The following is a 14,613-nucleotide window of genomic DNA, read 5'->3' as shown; positions in this document are numbered from 1 at the left end:
TGTTGCTACATTGTACGTTATAATTCTATTCTTCTGCAGTGTTTATTCGTATCCCATTCTTCTACAGTGCTTATTGTTATTCTTTTCTTCCACAGTGTGTATTCTTATCCCTTTCTTCTACAGTGTGTATTCTTATCCCTTTCTTCTACAGTGTGTATTCTTATCCCTTTCTTCCACAGTGTGTATTCTTATCCCTTTCTTCCACAGTGTGTATTCTTATCCCTTTCTTCTACAGTGTGTATTCTTATCCCTTTCATCTACAGTGTGTATTCTTATCCCTTTCATCTACAGTGTGTATTCTTATCCCATTCTTCTACAATGTGCATTCTTATCCCATTCTTCTACAGTGTGTATTCTTATCCCTTTCTTCTACATTGTGTATTCTTATCCCTTTCTTCTACAGTGCTTATTCTTATCCCTTTCTTCTACAGTGCTTATTCTTATCCCATTCTACCACAGTGTGCATTCTTATCCCATTCTACAATGTGCATTCTTATCCCATTCTACCACAGTGTGCATTCTTATCCCTTTCTACAATGTGCATTCTTATCCCATTCTACAATGTGCATTCTTATCCCATTCTACAATGTGCATTCTTATCCCATTCTACAATGTGCATTCTTATCCCATTCTACAATGTGCATTCTTATCCCATTCTACAATGTGCATTCTTATCCCATTCTACAATGTGCATTCTTATCCCATTCTTCTACAGTGAGCATTCTTATCCCATTCTACAATGTGCATTCTTATCCCATTCTACAATGTGCATTCTTATCCCATTCTACAATGTGCATTCTTATCCCATTCTACAATGTGCATTCTTATCCCATTCTTCCACAGTGTGTATTCTTATCCCATTCTTCTACAGTGTGCATTCTTATCCCATTCTTCTACAGTGTGTATTCTTATCCCATTCTTCTACAATGTGCATTCTTATCCCATTCTTCTACAGTGTGCATTCTTATCAAATTCTTCTACAGTGTGTATTCTTATCCCATTCTTCTACAGTGTGCATTCTTATCCCATTCTTCTACAGTGTGCATTCTTATCCCATTTTTCTACAGTGTGCATTCTTATCCCATTCTTCTACAGTGTGCATTCTTATCCCATTCTTCTACAGTGTGTATTCTTATCCCATTCTTCTACAGTGTGCATTCTTATCCCATTCTTCTACAGTGTGCATTCTTATCCCATTCTTCTACAATGTGCATTCTTATCCCATTCTTCTACAATGTGCATTCGTATCCCATTCTTCCACAGTGTGCATTCTTATTCCATTCTTCCACAGTGTGCATTCTTATCCCATTCTTCTACAATGTGCATTCTTATCCCATTCTTCCACAGTGTGCATTCTTATCCAAATCTTCTACATTGTGCATTCTTATCCCATTCTACAATGTGCATTCTTATCCCATTCTTCTACAGTGTGCATTCTTATCCCATTCTACAGTGTGCATTCTTATCCCATTCTTCTACAGTGTGCATTCTTATCCCATTCTTCTACAGTGTGCATTCTTATCGCTTTCTTCTACAGTGTGCATTCTTATCCCATTCTTCTACAGTGTGCATTATTATCCCTTTATTCTACAATGTGCATTCCTATCGCTTTCTTCTACAGTGTGCATTCTTATCCCATTCTTCTACAGTGTGCATTCTTATCGCTTTCTTCTACAGTGTGCATTCTTATCCCATTCTTCTACAGTGTGCATTATTATCCCTTTATTCTACAATGTGCATTCCTATCGCTTTCTTCTACATTGTGCATTCTTATCCCATTGTTCTACAGTGTGCATTCTTATCCCATTCTTCTACAGTGTGCATTCTTATCCCATTCATCTACAGTGTGCATTCTTATCCCATTCTTCTACAGTGTGCATTCTTATTCCATTCTTCTACAGTGTGTATTCTTATCCCATTCTTCTACAGTGTGTATTTTTATCCCATTCTTCTACAGTGTGCATTCTTATCCCATTCTTCTACAGTGTGCATTCTTATCCAATTCTTCTACAGTGTGCATTCTTATCCCATTCTTCTACAATGTGCATTCTTATCCCATTCTTCTACAATGTGCATTCTTATCCCATTCTTCTACAGTGTGCATTCTTATCCCATTCTTCTACAGTGTGCATTCTTATCCCATTCTTCTACAGTGTGCATTCTTATCCCATTCTTCTACAATGTGCATTCTTATCAAATTCTTCTACAGTGTGCATTCTTATCCCATTCTTCTACAATGTGCATTCTTATCCCATTCTTCTACAGTGTGCATTCTTATCCCATTCTTCTACAGTGTGCATTCTTATCCCATTCTTCCACAGTGTGCATTCTTATCCCATTCTTCTACAGTGTGCATTCTTATCCCTTTCTTCTACAGTGTGCATTCTTATCCCTTTCTTTTACAGTGTGTATTCTTATCCCATTGTTCTATAATGTGCATTATTATCCCATTCTTCTACAATGTGCATTCTTATCCCATTCTTCTACAATGTGCATTCTTATCCCATTCTTCTACAGTGTGCATTCTTATCCCATTCTTCTACAATGTGCATTCTTATCCCATTCTTCTACAATGTGCATTCTTATCCCATTCTTCCACAGTGTGCATTCTTATCCCATTCTTCTACATTGTGCATTCTTATCCCATTCTACAATGTGCATTCTTATCCCATTCTTCTACAGTGTGCATTCTTATCCCATTCTACAGTGTGCATTCTTATCCCATTCTTCTACAGTGTGCATTCTTATCGCTTTCTTCTACAGTGTGCATTGTTATCCCTTTATTCTACAATGTGCATTCCTATCGCTTTCTTCTACATTGTGCATTCTTATCCCATTGTTCTACAGTGTGCATTCTTATCCCATTCTTCTACAGTGTGCATTATTATCCCTTTATTCTACAATGTGCATTCCTATCGCTTTCTTCTACATTGTGCATTCTTATCCCATTGTTCTACAGTGTGCATTCTTATCCCATTCTTCTACAGTGTGCATTCTTATCCCATTCTTCTACAACGTGCATTCTTATCGCTTTCTTCTACAACGTGCATTCTTATCCCATTCTTCTACAACGTGCATTCTTATCCCATTGTTCTACAATGTGCATTCCTATCGCTTTCTTCTACAGTGTGCATTCTTATCCCATTCTTCTACAATGTGCATTCTTATCCCATTCATCTACAATGTGCATTCGTATCCCATTCTTCTACATTGTGCATTCTTATCCCATTCTACAATGTGCATTCTTATCCCTTTCTTCCACAGTGTGCATTTTATCCCATTCTTCTACAGTGTGCATTCTTATCCCATTCTACAATGTGCATTCTTATCCCATTCTACCACAGTGTGCATTCTTATCCAATTCTTCTACAGTGTGCATTCTTATCCCTTTCTTCTACAGTGTGCATTCTTATCCCTTTCTTCCACAGTGTGCATTCTTGTCCCATTCTTCCACAGTGAGCATTCTTATCCAATTCTTCTACAGTGTGCATTCTTATCCCATTCTTCTACAGTGTGCATTCTTATCCCATTCTTCTACAATGTGCATTCTTATCGCTTTCTTCTACATTGTGCATTCTTATCCCATTCTTCTACAGTGTGCATTCTTATCCCATTCTTCTACAGTGTGCATTCTTATCCCATTCTTCTACAGTGTGCATTCTTATCCCATTCTTCTACATTGTGCATTCTTATCCCATTCTTCTACAGTGTGCATTCTTATCCCATTCTTCTACAGTGTGCATTCTTATCCCATTCTACAATGTGCATTCTTATCCCATTCCTCTACAGTGAGCATTCTTATCCCATTCTTCTACAGTGTGCATTCTTATTCCATTCTACAGTGTGCATTCTTATTCCATTCTTCTACAGTGTGCATTCTTATCCCATTCTTCTACAGTGTGCATTCTTATTCCATTCTACAATGTGTATTCTTATCCCATTCTTCCACAGTGTGCATTCTTATGAAATCCTTCTACATTGTGCATAATTATCCCTTTCTTCTACAGTGTGCATTCTTATCCCACTGTTCTACAATGTGCATTCTTATCCCATGCTTCCACAGTGTGCATTCTTATTCAATTCTTCTACATTGTGCATAATTATCCCATTCTTCTACAGTCAGCATGTTAATCCCCGTCTTCTACAGTGTGCATTTTCAGGAGTAAAAAATTATTCCATTCTGCTACAGTGTACATTATTTCTCCATTCTTCTACATTGTACATTCTTATTTAATTTCTCGACACTGAGTGTACAATCAACTCCAGTGTACATTCTTAGTTCATTCTCCTCTATTGTAAACTCTTATTTTGTTCTTCTACAACTGAAGTATTTTCTAATTCCATTTTCGCACAGATCTTTCAGAGTATGCTCCACGCAACAGGCAGCGTAACAGTTCACGAGACAGCTTCAAACTGTTATAAACATGGGTAAGACTACTTGGTGTGTGTGTATGACACAGTGTGTGTGTGTGTGTGTGTGTGTGTGTGTGTGTGTGTGTGCGTGCCGTGCGTGCGTGTTTCTGTGTGTGTGTGTGTGTGTGTGTGTGTGTGTGTCAGTGTGTGTGCGTGTGTGTGTCAGTGTGTGTGTGTGCGCGCGTGCGTGTGTGTGTGTATGTGTGTGTGTGTGTGTGCGTGTGTGCGTGCGCATGAATGTGGTATGTAGCAAAGTTGAAGAATGTTCTTATCCCACGTGAAAGTCAGAATGGATCTGATATGGTTTTCTTCAGAGATGTTTTGAGCGAACGAATATAGCTTTACACAAAAGTAGATCTTATCTCCCATTTCTCGAGAAACTGGAAATGTGTTATCACTACACCGCGGTTTTTTTTAAATGTCTGATTTGTCCCACATTTTGTTGTGACCCCATTTTGTTTCAGCCAACCAGGTCACTCCAGAGGATGGGGAATTCCGGGTCGTTGTGTGCGGCAGAAGAGGTCATGGTAAAAGTACAGTGTGCAATGCTCTGCTTGGAACCAACAAATTCGCTGTTGGTACTCCGACCCTGGATTCTGATGTTGGGACGTGTGAGAGAATTGGGGTCAATGTCAAGGTCAGACTGCCAGAAAATAGCTTGTTTTCTCGCCTGCATGACTCAGTATAGGATGTTTGCTGTGATAAGTGGCCGGACATAATGCTAGAAAATATTTGTGTTTGCCTGTCTGTCTGTTTCTCTCTATATATATTGTTTCGCTCTCGGACACACACACACACACACACACACTGACACACACACATACACAAACACGTACACGCAGACACAAACACACACACAAACACACACAAACGCACACACACAGTGTATGAACTGCATATATACATTATACACACACACACACACACACACACAACACACACACACACACATACACCACCGGCTGTACGCACACGCCGCGCAAAACAGAACCCGAATTTGTTTATAACACAGCCGGGGAGGACAAACGTGTTGTATTATAAACACAGCAGACGGCATAACAAACAACTAGACTTTCTTTGCTACAGCGTAATTACGTAGTAGTTAAATTTGTTCGGACATGAGAACCTAATTTGAGAACAAGAAACAAGAAATTTAAGTTATGGGAGCGTTTAATTTATGACAAAACAAAACGTAACAATCACGGTAGTTTGACCTAGTGGTCTTGAAAGTGGACAAACACTTATGATACCAATGATGAACGAAGCTCAGAAGAGGGCATGATATATTACGCACGCAAACTAGAACAATACAAACACGAGGGTTGCAGTGAGGCAAGATGCGCAGAAATCCAAAAATAGATACTGCTAACGTTCCAAAATGTGAGAACGTGATTGAAGAATGTAAGTGAATTAGTGAAGTTTACGACGGGCGCAGTGGCGTGGTGGTAACACATCGGTCTCCTAATCGGGAGGTCGTGAGTTCGAATCCCGGTTGCTGCCGCCTGGTGGTTTAAGAGTGGAGATTTTTCCGATCTCCCAGGTCAACTTATGTGCAGACCTGCTAGTGACTTAACCCCCTTCGTGTGTACACGCAAGCACAAGACCAAGTGCGCACGGAAAAGATCCTGTATTCCATGTCAGAGTTCGGTGGGTTATAGAAACACGAAAATACCCAGCATGCCTCCCCCGAAATCGGCGTATGCTGCCTAAATGGCGGGGTAAAAACGGTCATACACGTAAAAATCCACTCGTGCTCGAAAATACCCAGCATGCCTCCCCCGAAATCGGCGTATGCTGCCTAAATGGCGGGGTAAAAACGGTCATACACGTAAAAATCCACTCGCTAAAAACATGAGTGAACGGCCCATGAACGAAGAAGAAGAAGAAGAAGAAGTGAAGTTTACAAATAAGACAAGAATTATCAATACAACGGTACGAATAAACTACAATAGGACATGTGTTCACAGCTGGTTAGTTTTTTTTCGTGTTTCAGTCGTGAACCCAGAGGGTCGCACAAGGCCGATTCAGCATTACTCTTATTTTCCGTAATATATTGTGTTGTTGTTCAATTTTGTTATAAATTGTTATTGACTATACGATCATGATTTGTAATTGCTGCGTGTGTTACTCATACTCCTTATCCCAATCCTAAGTGGGCCTCATGTGGGTCCCAAGTGGGCCCTTCGTGATGAGCTGTAAACCTTGAACCTTGCACATTGAGCCTTGCATATTCTTAATAGTAATATTTACATTGAAGGCGTATCAGGTAGTCACAGATTATCAAAGTTTAGGAAGGGAAGCGGACAGCATGAAAGAGCCAACCGCGGAACATAATTATGGCACGCATACACAGTCAGCTTATTCTTTCCTAACCCAGGTGGTCGACACACCGGATATTACGTCAGAGGAGAACAAGAAGAAGGACAAGAAGAAAGAAGTGGCACGATGGAAGGAGCTTGTCTCCCCTGGTGCCTCTGTTCTACTGCTGGTTATCCGGAGTGATGTCCCTTACACTGAAGAAGACTTCGTTGCTTACCGGCAGGTTCGGAGGTAGGCACCCATTAGTTTTGATCTTTTATACAATTTGGCGGTAAGCAGCAATTTCTTTTTCTTTTTTTTTTCGAAGTCAGAGATAGGCAGCTTAGAAAATGTGGGCTACTATTTACAGAAATCGCACTTCAACATTAAAAAAAAACTTTATTTTTTACATTCATAGTAATTGAAAAAAGCGTAATGTCAGTCATTTCCGCGAAGACAATTTTGCTCACTATCTCAGGTTTGCCCAGTCTTTTACACGGGGCAAGACAACCCCTCCACATGGACACCTGTCCATATATTCATCCTCCTACCTGGTACCTGTGCAGAGCTGGAACCTATTTTTTTCTAAATTAATTAACACACAAAAACACACTCTCCACAGAAACGGTCAGAAAGTTGATGTTTGACTGCGTCCAAATGGAGGCATGACCTCATACCAAGTGACAGAGTGGCCAGGTGTGAGAGTGTCAGCTGAATAGTTTTAACAGGAAGCACTGTGCCTGTCAGCAGATAAGTAGAATCGTCAGTAAAATAACACGTCGTTGCTCGATCGTTAACCTGCATGCGCCTATTCTGAATTTGTATCGATTTTTTAATTCAGGGGCGAATCCGGTGGGGTCCGGGGTTTCTGGAAAACCCCCCTAGCCTAAAAAAAAATTAAAAAGAGAAAAAAATAAGAAATAAATTATTTTGAAAAAATAAGAAATACATTATTTTGAAAAAAAAAAGACAAACTGATGTTCAGATTGCAACAGATTGCTCCATTTCCCTGGATTTCTTTTAACATTTCCCGTACCCCCCTAGGAGGTTTCGAACGCTTCGCGCCCTCAACTGAACGCTTCGCGTCGTCGAATTATCCCTAAACGAAATTTGGAAACCCCCTCTTAAAAATTATGTGATCCGCCCCTGTAATTGGTACCTGACGTTATTGTCAGGACGATGCCGGGGGTACCCTTACTTCGGTGGCGGTCACGTGATACTTAAAACAGAAATGACACGGGAATGAATGCTTTAGTGGGGGTACGAAAATGGGTGCAATAATTGTTTTGCTCAGTGTATATGTAAATCATATTCCTCATCCCCATGCCCCAAGAGGGCCCCCTGTGATGAGTCGTAATAAAACCTTGAAACCTTGTTACGGCAGCGTAAACCGACATATTAACCTTCCAGCTTTTCCATGTTTCCGTAGGTTCTGGGGCAAAGGGTCTGCTCGAGAGCGCCTGGTGGTGGTGTTCACGTGCTCGGAGGGTCAGGACGTGGAGGAGGTGGGGGAGAGGATGGAGGCAGGGTCCCCCAAGTGGATCGCCAAGGTCTTGGACGACTCCGGGGGTCGCTACATCGTCTTCCAGGGCAAGGTAACGGTGCATAGGGGCCCGGGTAGCTTAGGTGGTAGCTAGCTAGAGCGCTGGACTTGTCATCCTGGCCAAGGGTCGCGTGTTCCAATCCGGGCGGGGACGGACACATGTCAACTTTACGTGCAGACTCAAAGACGGTATCCATGCCCCACCCCCGTGTCACCACAGTGGCACGTAAAAGACCTCGGTCATTCTGCCATAACTGCAGATGGCAGATAACACCTAAACTCGCATATAATTATACACTTGTGTATTTCATCTACAACATGCCCCTAGGCCTTATGGCTTTGCCTTGAGGGCGTATTATCTAATGGCATGATTTGTATATCGTGTGTGCGCGCGCGCGCGCGTGGTGTGTGTGTGTGTGTGTGTGTGTGCGTGTGTGCGTGTGTGTATGTGTGTGTGTATGTGTGTGTGTGTGTGTGTGTGTGTGTGTGTGTGTGTGTGTGTGAGGTGTTTATTGGAATTGTAAAGCGCTTGGAGCTGTGATTTGGGACAGAAAAGTGATTTAATATTATTATTATTATTTAAGTTATTGAGACATCCCAGTGCACTAAGGGATTTATAGAGCAAATCGAGAAAATTCATTATTGAACGAAGCGCATAGTGCTGAGCTCAATAATTATTTTCGAGATTTGCTCTATAAATCCCTTAGTGCACTGGGATTGTTTCAATAACGATATTGTCAGTACTGCCATAGAAAAAAGAAGATTCCAAACGCACATTTGCTACGCGCATTTGAATAGGCATAACTGTGTGGTCAGGTCGTGTACAGTAAGATCTACTTTTGTGTGGGGTGTCTCAAGTGTGTCGTGCTTTCGTCACACGCATTTTAATTTCTGTTGGTAAATTCCAGTGTAGCGTTAAGCTGAACAGTGATGATCTTTCAGAGAGACCTCATTTGAACTCGGAGAAAGGACTGTGCTCTTTGTTATTTGCTATTTGAAACCTCCAGTCGAGCTTCGACGGATTGACTGTGCGGAGTGACTCCCCTTGAATTGACTACCCCCCGAAGGACTCGACGGTTAGCACATTTTCAAAATAAATGTGGCATATTTCTCGTGTTGTATCTTCACTCATCGGGGAGTCTGATACTAAATATGAACAGTAAGAATGCTCTGAACCCTACACGTATTATATCCCCATCGTTTGTTCGTTCACATTTGCCCAACATGTTAATTTGCTGAGCGGGGTTTATGTCGTCTGCTAGGCTAGGTCAATCGAACCACTGCAGTCTGCACTGAGTCTGCACGCGTGAGGCAGGCTGGTAATAAGTCTTATATATGGTACTAGATGAATACCCACTTCGTCGGGAAGAAGTAGAGCCGAAAAGCCGGCGCACCGTACGAAGGAAGGGAGATAAACGCGCAAAACACTGGAGAAGATAAGGAAGAGTTACTGGGAATGGATGTACAGAAAACCAAAATCGGTTCAGCGCTGCGCTCTGAGAGCACGTGTTGAAAATTTTCATCGACCAGATTGTGTCCGGGGTCTACCTGAATATGCCCACCAAATTTGAAGCAGATCCATCTAGAACTTTGACCGTGCATGGCGAACAGACAGACAGACACACAGACAGACAGACATACAGACAGACAGACAGACAGACAGACAGACAGACACAAGCCGTATATAGATATTGAAGAACGTTCTGAACCCTACACGTTTTCGATTACGATTGTTCTTGCCTTGAAATAGTAATTCGGTAACCATTCATTTACTGAACTGATGCAGTCGTATTTCAGTGTAGTCTGCTACGTATGACAGAGTCGATCGAGTCAGTCTTCCAAACTGGTCTAGCTGGTACGTTATCAGAATAACACTTGTGTTTTCTGTTAGCCGCTGGGAATTGTATACTAACTCATCATTTGGTAATGTGGATGATAAGCTACATGCCACTAACACGGCATATGAGAAGAATCTATGCAAGTCGGCGAAAATGAGATGAAACACAGCGGCTTAATTCTATTTTTAGATTAGTGGCACTGTGGCACAGGCACATGCAATCTGTCAGAAAAAACCCACTTCTGCTTTAATTGAGAAGCAGGGAATTTATGGTCATTTGGTATTGTGGAGAATATAAGCTACATGTCATTAATTAATTCTGAGGATGAGAGCACAGTCTCGCTTAGGCAAAGGGCGAAATAATACGCTCTGTAGAAAAGTTAGCGCACTCCAAGAGTGCGCTAACAGTTTTAGCGCATCGCCATTAGCCAATCAACTGGTTCACATCAGTCATGTGACACCAGTACTTACTGACAATTATTATTTTTATGTTATTAGCATTATCATTATCATTGGGGTGTTGCAGGTAGCTTTGTTTCCTCCTTGGGGATGAAGCTACCAGGGGAAGGGATTGTGTTGGAGGTGCGGGTAGAGGGGTAGCCCTCCCGGTGCTCCCCCTTGGACCTCCCTAGTCTAGGACCCTGGGTCTTCGCGAGGTGGCCATTGTGGCGTAATCCCTCCGGACTAGCATAACGTTTCACTATCCCAAGACCGACCGTGCGTGGTCTATGACCACATCCTCTACGAGGTGACCCTATCAACTAGGCAGCGAAAGCCCCTAGGCGAAACACGGCGGATCTAGAGGAGAGAACCTCGATAAAAAATTTGAGCTGCCATGAAGACGGAGCATGTTGGCTGAGGACAGCGGGCAGACCTTCTGTGCCGACACCCATCTACAGGAGAAAACCAGGCATGCACGCATCAAACCCAACATGGCCATACAAACGGATTATCATTATTATGAAAACTTGAATTTCTCTCTCTAACGGTGCATGGAAGGCACAGTCTTTTACGTGAGAACAGTGCAGCTCACCTTCTCACATGTTTTGCTTACATGTGATGAGAATAAACATCCCTCTACGTGCCGCACACATACTAAACATGTATACACTGTCTGCTTCCTGTGCGTTGTGAGAATTTGTTGATGAATCGATTTCCCGGTTTGCCACATGGGTTTATTAAGGATTCAATTCATTAAAAAAAAAAGAGTTCCTATTCCGCAGATAAAACACCCAGGCATTTTAATTCTTGGTACGTATCCAAGTGAAGAAATGGTCTTATCACATGATTAAGCCTGGTCAAATCGGCGATAGCCGGTGAGTCTGATCGTTCACACGGGAAGTGCTGTAACTTCAAGATAAGCTGAGTCTGTATTTATAGATGGTAAGAAGATGAAACCTGTTGACTTTTATATGCATCCAGCCCTCGCCTTTTAGATGGACATTTTCTTTTCTTAAAGAAGTAACAGCAGCTATATGTATGATAAAAAGAGCCTGTCTGTCCGTCTGTCCGCTGCACAGCTTACATCTTCGGCCGTTTTGTTGGTCGATTGGCCTGGACTTTACCATTAGTGTGGCAACACAGTAGGGCAAATTTCTAGCGAATCAGTACGAAGACTCTTGATTGCTTAGATCTCCAGCGTTTGTTGGCCGATATTCATCTAAACTTGGTCCCCCTCGCCATTCGTCCGAAAAGAAAGAGAGAATGCTTTGTGTCCTACAGGCTAAATATTTTGTCTCTTAAGGACAAGATATGGGTTATATGATTCGAGTTTTACGCCCTCACGGCCTTTTGACGAGATACACAAGTGTATGCGTGTTTAGGACTGGTGGTATCAGCCATCTGCACTTACGGCAGAATGACCGAAGTCTTTTACGTGCCATTGTGGTGACACGGGGGTAGGACATGGCATCCGTCTCTTGGTCTGCACATAAAGTTGACCCGTGTCCGTCCCGGCCCGAATTCGAACCTGCGACCTTCCGATCACAAGTCCAGTGCTCTACCAACTGAGCCACCGGGCCCCCTGCTATTCGTCCTTCTCTCAGCATCCTTTAAAATCGCAGAGCGGCCAGTACAAACGAATTAAACTCGTATTGTTTCATCAAAGTGTATCGTGTTAATTATCACAACCTTCTCTTCTCTCTACTTTAGTTTTCCGGGGATTTCTTGGAAGAAGTGATGCAAGATGATGACGATGACGACGACGACGAAGAAGAAGGAGCTTCTACAGAGTCAGCGAAAGGAAAACCGAAAAAGAGAGACAGAGGAAAAGGAGCAAGAGGAAGAAGAAAGGGACATGGGAAAGGGAAAGGATGGGGTAGAGGAGGAGGAGGAGGAGGTGGAGGTGGAGGAAGAGGGGGGCGAAAGGGAAGCGGAGGAGGGGAAGGAGGGGGCGGAAGTGGTCAACGGGATGGGGGAAGAGGAGGTCGTGGTGGTGGTGGGGATGGTAATGGTGGTATCATCGGTCTGTGCTGCTGCTTGTGTAAGTTGTGCAAGAAAGGCTAATGGGTTTTCAGGATCTGTTTGGTTCACTAGCTAACTTACTAACTCTGTGTTGGATTTTGTCAAAGTTACTAACTCTGTGTGCAAAGTTACTAACTCTGTATTGGATTTCGTCAAAGTTACAAACTCTGTGTTGGATTTCGTCAAAGTTACTAACTCTGTGTAGGATTACGTCAAAGTTAGTTACTCTGTCAGTGTGGTCAGTGTGGAATTTCGTCAAAGTTATTAACTCTGTGCCGTTGGATTTCGTCAAAGTTACTAACTCTGTGTTGGATTTCGTCAAAGAGACTTAGAGTGTACAATGTCAGCATTATTCTGTCAAGGGTTACAACAATTCGGTTTTTTAAGCCACCATTGTCATTAAATAACCCGCATGCAATGAGCAGCGTGAAGTGTGAACCTCTATAACATTGCACAAAACATATAGCATTATGACACACTGAAGTACTGATGCATGTCCAGTAAATATTATTGACGAAAAAAACTCTTCAGTTTGCACAAACTTGATCTCACAATATTCTGTCATTAAAAAAAAGATTACTTGTGAAACATATCCCATATTCAATTGGTTACTTTGTTTGTTGGGCTAGTTGATTGGTTGGCTGGCTGGTTTTTCGTTAATTATCTTAATGGATTGTTTGTGTGGGTGCAAATGCGTTAATATAATCTTTTCTCTTTTACTCATTGATTTTCATTGCTGTCGAATTTGGCACCCATTCTGCCCTCATGCCCTCAACTCAACCCTTCGACCCACCATATCAGATCTGACCAGGTTTTAACATGAGGTTAAGCCATCTCTCCACTTGCACATGCACAAATACTCTACAGCCTGGCTCCTGTGCCATCTATGTCCGTTTAGAAATTATTGCATACAAGACTCCCTATCTGCACAGAGGATGTTGCCTTTGGTATATATGTCGACGGGCGCAGTGCTAGTGGCGTGGTGGTAAGACGTCGGCCTCCTAATCGGGAGGTCGTGAGTTCGAATCCCGGTCGCTGCCGCCTGGTGGTTTAAGAGTGGAGATTTTTCCGATCTTCCAGGTCAACTCTTGTACAGACCTGCTTAGTGACTTAACCCCCTTCGTGTGTACACGCAAGCACAAGACCAAGTGCGCACGGAAAAGATCCTGTATTCCATGTCAGAGTTCGGTGGGTTATAGAAACACGAAAATACCCAGCATGCTTCCTCCGAAAGCGGCGTATAACTGCCTAAATGGCGGGGTAAAAACGGCCATGTACACGTAAAATTCCACTCGTGCAAAAACACGAGTGTACGTGGGAGTTTCTGCCCACGAACGCAGAAGAAGAAGAAGAAGGTATATAAGTATGTCCAAGCGGAGGTATAGTCTAATCCCATTCCAAAGCCTGACCAGACCTAAGATGGACAGCCGAATCGTGTCCTCTGACAGGAATGGACTGTGTCTGCAAAGCAATTTAAACATTATTTACAACAACAAAAAACAAGTCGCGTAAGGCGAAATTACTACATTTAGTCAAGCTGTGGAACTCACAGAATGAAACTGAACGTAGTCCGCCGCTAGTGCAAAAGGCAGTGAAAGTTACGAGCCTGTTTGGCGCGGTAGCGGTTGCGCTGTGCTTCATAGCACGCTTTACTGTACCTCTCTTCGTTTTAACTTTCTGAGCGTGTTTTTAATCCAAACATATCATATCTATATGTTTTTAGAATCAGGAACCGACAAGGAATAAGATGAAATTGTTTTTAAATCGATTTCGGAAAGTTAATTTTGATCATAATTTTTATATTTTTAATTTTCAGAGCTTGTTTTTAATCCAAATATAACATATTTATATGTTTTTGGAATCAGAACATGATAAAGAATAAGATGAACGTAAATTTGGATCGTTTTATAAAAAAAAGTTTTTACAATTTTCAGATTTTTAATGACCAAAGTCATCAATTAATTTTTAAGCCACCAAGCTGAAATGCAATACCGAAGTCCGGCCTTCGTCGAAGATTGCTTGGCCAAAATTTCAATCAATTTGATAGAAAAATGAGGGT

At 42.1% G+C, this 14,613-nt stretch overlaps 1 protein-coding gene across 2 annotated transcripts in view; it reads left to right on the top strand.

Annotated features, from left to right (window-relative positions):
* Nucleotides 1-13,199, top strand: part of LOC138967199 (GTPase IMAP family member 4-like) — a 13,674-nt gene extending 475 nt beyond the window's left edge. The window contains exons 2-6 of one of the 2 annotated variants that reach the window (XM_070339721.1): nucleotides 4,355-4,428; nucleotides 4,878-5,050; nucleotides 6,791-6,963; nucleotides 8,141-8,306; nucleotides 12,243-13,199. In XM_070339721.1, the coding sequence (XP_070195822.1) occupies nucleotides 4,425-4,428; nucleotides 4,878-5,050; nucleotides 6,791-6,963; nucleotides 8,141-8,306; nucleotides 12,243-12,596 (870 nt within the window). In that variant the 5' untranslated portion in view covers nucleotides 4,355-4,424 and the 3' untranslated portion in view covers nucleotides 12,597-13,199. Of the gene's footprint in view, nucleotides 1-4,343; nucleotides 4,429-4,877; nucleotides 5,051-6,790; nucleotides 6,964-8,140; nucleotides 8,307-12,242 lie in introns of both variants that reach the window. The other variant, XM_070339722.1, reaches the window with a different exon arrangement.
* The last annotated feature ends 1,414 nt before the right edge of the window (nucleotides 13,200-14,613 follow it).

This window comes from Littorina saxatilis, linkage group LG5 (assembly GCF_037325665.1).
Source record: "Littorina saxatilis isolate snail1 linkage group LG5, US_GU_Lsax_2.0, whole genome shotgun sequence".
Taxonomy (NCBI): Eukaryota; Metazoa; Mollusca; class Gastropoda; order Littorinimorpha; family Littorinidae; genus Littorina; species Littorina saxatilis.
This window is presented reverse-complemented; position numbering and strand designations above follow the sequence as displayed.